This window comes from Salarias fasciatus, chromosome 13 (assembly GCF_902148845.1).
Source record: "Salarias fasciatus chromosome 13, fSalaFa1.1, whole genome shotgun sequence".
Taxonomy (NCBI): domain Eukaryota; kingdom Metazoa; phylum Chordata; class Actinopteri; order Blenniiformes; family Blenniidae; genus Salarias; species Salarias fasciatus.
The window spans coordinates 19,287,780-19,292,197 of NC_043757.1; the positions used below are offsets into that span (position 1 = coordinate 19,287,780).

Below are 4,418 nucleotides of genomic sequence, written 5' to 3' on the forward strand. Positions count from 1 at the left end.
TCTTCAAACACCAATATGTTTTTTCAGCCCCTGAACAGAACATTAAAATACTTGGTCAGTTTGACTTCTTTCTTTCTTTCTTTTTGGGGCATTCGACTTTGAGACGATGGAGCTGTACGTCCAAAACCATTAAATATGAAATATGAAACTGTTTCAAGACTACACTTTTTTGTATATGGGCGTGTGTGTGTGTGTGTGTGTGTGTGTGTGTGTGTGTGTGTGTGTGTGTGTGTGTGTGTGTGTGTGGTGTGTGTGTGTGTGTGTGTGTGTGTGTGTGTGTGTGTGTGTGCACATCCCAGAAGGATAGGAATAATTAACTGGAGAACTGCCGTCAGTTTTTCTCAATGTTCCTGTCAAGCACAAATGAAGCAACAAAACTAGAAATTTCTGAAATATTTACTCAGTGAAGTAAAACCAAGCAATACCAACAGCTGTGATATCTGTAAAATTAATATATCATACAGGTATATACAGGCTATCAGAGGTCAGAGTGGGGTCATAAGGTGCTCGAGTCTTTATAGATTGTTATGTTTGCATGTTCTGCCTGTGCATGTGGTGGGTTATTATTGCAAGTACACCAGTTTGCAATTGCAGTCCAAATAATACTATATGCGAGGTAATCGATGATGTTAAATTGCTCCAATGTGTGAATGTGTGTGTTTTTGATTTTCGTGTGATAGACTGATGACTTGTCCAGGGTGTCCTCCTTCCACCAAGCGGTATTGACGGATGAAGAACTTAAAAGCGCTCAGCCACAGTGCTATATGTAGTTTCTTCAGTGCTGCTCCACTCTGTTGGCAAACAAAAGACATTTCCAGCTGTAAACCAAACACTTGTTAGAACAACCTATGAATCAATGCAAACTGTTTAGTGAGGATGATAGGTTATCTGTCGTCATTGTGATTGTTTGAGCTGTGAAGCTGTATTCAGTTTGGAAGATGTTTGTATTTTGTTCACTTATTATTAAAGAAGAGAAAAGCGGTCAAGCAATACTCAAGCAACAGTACAATTTACTCTGATGAAACACCTCCTGTACCTTTTAAGCAGGCTGTTGTTTCACAACAATTACAGAGCTGTACATGCCACACCCTCATCACTTCTGGCAGGTGAACCCTGTGGGGAGGGAAAAAAAAAACACGAGACAGATGTATTTCACAAAACATAATTTAAGTTACAGCTTTTGAAATCTTTATCTTGGTGTATTTATCATCCAATGTGTTGGAGTGAATCTGTTTATGTGTGCTTGTTGTGAATTAAAGTAAGACAATAACGTCCATCCATCCTAAACACTACTTAATCCTGTGCAGGGGCGCAGGGCGCATGAAGTCAATCCCAGTTAACCACTGGCCAGGGCTGAACACACCCGGAACATGTCGCAGGTCCATCACAGGGCAAACACACAGAGACAGTCAATCACACACACTCACATTCATACCTCTGGGAAATTTACAGTCTCCAATTAAACTCACATGTACATTTTTGGACGGTGGTATGAAACTGAAGGACCTGGATGAAACCCACCTATACACCAGGATTGCACATAAGCTTGGACAATAATATTTATGGGTTTATTTTTTTTGTGGTAGGACCTGAAACAGTTGGACTTGGAGGTTTTTGTTTGTATTTAATATTAATCTGGGGTGCTGCCTCTTCAGATTACACATATCAAATTTGATCATTCAAAAAATAATTTCAAATTATTCAAACTTATGAAAAACCACAAAATACATGAAATACGGTCGAAACTGATGGTTTATTATGTGATCTCGAAAGACAACAGAAATAAAAGGTGGAAAAGCTTACATTTTTTGACGGGTCTGTGACTATAATGACTGCATAATAGAAACAATTCATTAGTTATTGTTATATCAAATGCACATTACTGTGTGTTTGGTTGACCTGGGTTATCTGTAGAACATTGTGGTCAGCCACTTCATCTTCAACCTGTTTGATCAGAAAAGCAAATGTAAATAACTTTAAAACCAGTGAAACTGTAATTGCAGTGCATCAACAATTCCTCTTTTACACTAGCAAGGTTTTCATGATTAATAGCTGTATTTTAAAGCAATAAGTACAACCATTGGAATCTCACCCAACAAATGAACTAAAATATTGAAAATTCCATTTTTAGTCGTAATCAAAAGATTTGAACTTTTGACTCTAATTTGTTCATAACGCAAAATTTCTTGCAACTTAGGGTGGGTCTGTTCATGTGTTACTTCCTCTTCTGCCTGTGGCCAATAACGTACCAAGTGTCATAAATACTTGAATGTTAATATCTTCCTTCGAACAGTGTGGGAAAATACTCAGTGTTACTGACCTTTGCTGGGACTGCTGCTTCTGCTGTTGTCTGCTCTGGTAACAAAAGAACAAATACAGATGTTATTGGCTCATGGTGACGTGACAGGATGAATCCATTAATGACAAAGAATTATGATTTGAAACATAATTTCATTCAGACTTACTACATCTCAGGAGAAGCCACATGATCAACGTCACAGATATGATTACTATAAATACACTCAGACGAATGATGAGTTCCAGGTCCAACAAATTACTGAAACAAATAGTCATATTGCACAATGTATATTTAGTTTGGTTGGAAAAAGTATTATATCTTTGAAAAATTATTTTCAAATGAAAATGTAACCATTTCTGAGCACAGTGATCAAAACCTCATACCTGTCTTTTTCATTTTCAAGTGAGGTGACTGTTGTTTCTGTAATGGTGGCTGCATCTGGAAGACAATGCAGGACAATTATTCATACATGAATATGACCACAATCTTTCTTATTAATTTCAAAGGCACCGTAAAACTACTACTAAAATCTTGTCTGTGGAACAACATCTTTTATAATCCAGAATACTGCAGGAAATACAGAAAAAGGAGCTTTAAAACAAAGTCAGTGATGAACTTTTAAAGTCATTTTGAGAAAATATTGAAATTTTTATGGTTATCTTTGACTTTTGCAAAAATGTGCAAACAAGAGGGGCTCAAGAGCAGATTGAAAACAATAGATGCATGGTGACTTACTGATTTCTGATTTTCCATAAACAGATAGATGCACTGGCATCTGATATTCCCCTGATGAACACAGATACCAGCCGCCGCTCTCAAGCTTCAGTCCACTCAAAGTCACAGTGAAGTCTTTATGGCCTGTCTTATTAATGATCACTCTTGTTCCATCCATGAGTCCAGAAGGGTTTTCCACACAGGCCCCACCCAACCTGCACCATTGCAGTCTGTCTGAGATGCAGTTGTGAAATTCAATGGATACATTTTCTCCTATAAACCCTGTAATCTTCTGATCTCTCACACTGAGGATGGGGGGACCTGGGAAGAAAACAGTGTGTTTAGGAGCATTCAGAATTCATCTTCAAATCAATACAAGGATCAGTCAGTAATCAGTTTCAGTCAGAAGTGGATTTGGTAAATGATTGGAAATGTGGAGAAAGAAGTTGTCTTACCTGTGGTGACTGACAAGTGAAAATACTCTCCATCATCTGGGCCATTATTATTCTCCACAAAACACCAGAAGTGACTGTCTTCATTTGTTAACTCTCTCATGGTCACTGTGAAGATTCTTTGATCTTTATCATCAGATATAGAAAACTTTTTTGACTTCTGTCGTTCATTTGTTTTAATTGCATATGAGCATGAACGCCAGCGAGATCCTTTGCACAAGTATTTCACATGGTTTCGATACTGTGTGCCATAGAGACAGGGGATTGAGAGAGACCGTCCAGCTTTTACTGATACTTTTGTGACTGTAGTCACACTATGAGTTCCTACAAAAAGAACATTTTGTTAGATTTTGTGCATTTTTTGTTATCATTATTTTAACACAGAATCATAACAGACAACTCAAATGTAAATGTAAAAATCACACGAGAGCACAAATATTCACACGATGCATAAGTAGTATTTGTTTTAATGGAGGGATGCCACTGACCTGTTAGTCCACTTAGAAGAAAAATAATGTAAAAGTAAAAAGTCATATTGATGAAGGAGCTGAGAAGAGAAACTGGCACACGAGATGACTGATGTCCACTTCCTCTTTTTCTTAAAGTTCTCTTTTTAACTGCAGTTGTTTCCCCGCCTCTAGACTGTGGCAAAGATACACAAGCTAGATAATTAGGTAATGCTGGGCATTTCTACATTGCACGCATTAAAAGTTAAACATTGTCTGTGTGGCAATATTACAAATGAACAATAATCAGAAAGTACTAGAAATGTCTTTAACCTGATCAATAGATTACTATTCCCTATTGATAAGAGAATTCATCTTCTGAGAATAAAAGCTAAATTTTGAGCCACTTCTGATAAAACTGCTTCCTTAATTAATTCAGTTTTTGTGGGTTTGCTGCTTCAGTCATAAATGTTGCAAAGTATTTCCCATTTTCATCTCAGAACAGCT

The 4,418-nt window shown here is 37.3% G+C and overlaps 1 protein-coding gene across 2 annotated transcripts; it reads right to left on the reverse strand.

Annotated features, from left to right (window-relative positions):
• Positions 1–395: 395 nt before the first annotated feature.
• LOC115399194 (uncharacterized) lies at positions 396–4,036 on the reverse strand. 2 transcript variants are annotated; one of them, XR_003932638.1, is made up of 9 exons: positions 3,954–4,036; positions 3,469–3,789; positions 3,035–3,334; positions 2,683–2,737; positions 2,466–2,557; positions 2,321–2,355; positions 1,804–1,944; positions 1,037–1,113; positions 396–791 (listed from the first exon to the last, which is right to left on the reverse strand). XR_003932638.1 is itself a non-coding variant. In XM_030106461.1 (9 exons), exons 1-8 carry the CDS (start codon positions 3,997–3,999, stop codon positions 1,066–1,068), a joined length of 942 nt encoding a protein of 313 aa, XP_029962321.1. In that variant the 5' UTR covers positions 4,000–4,036; the 3' UTR covers positions 396–791; positions 1,037–1,065. The 2 variants fall into 2 exon arrangements, 1 of the variants encoding a protein (XP_029962321.1); XM_030106461.1 differs by having other exon boundaries at positions 1,900–1,944.
• Positions 4,037–4,418: the final 382 nt, after the last annotated feature.

Excerpts from the sequence above, each read along its gene's own strand:
- LOC115399194 (XM_030106461.1), bottom strand. The coding sequence starts at position 3,999 with ATGACTTTTTACTTTTACATTATTTTTCTTCTAAGTGGACTAACAG. Across the intron at positions 3,335-3,468 it reads TCACTTGTCAGTCACCACAG|GTCCCCCCATCCTCAGTGTG; the intron begins GTAAGACAACTT and ends TTTTCTTCCCAG. Across the intron at positions 2,738-3,034 it reads TTATGGAAAATCAGAAATCA|ATGCAGCCACCATTACAGAA; the intron begins GTAAGTCACCAT and ends ATTGTCTTCCAG.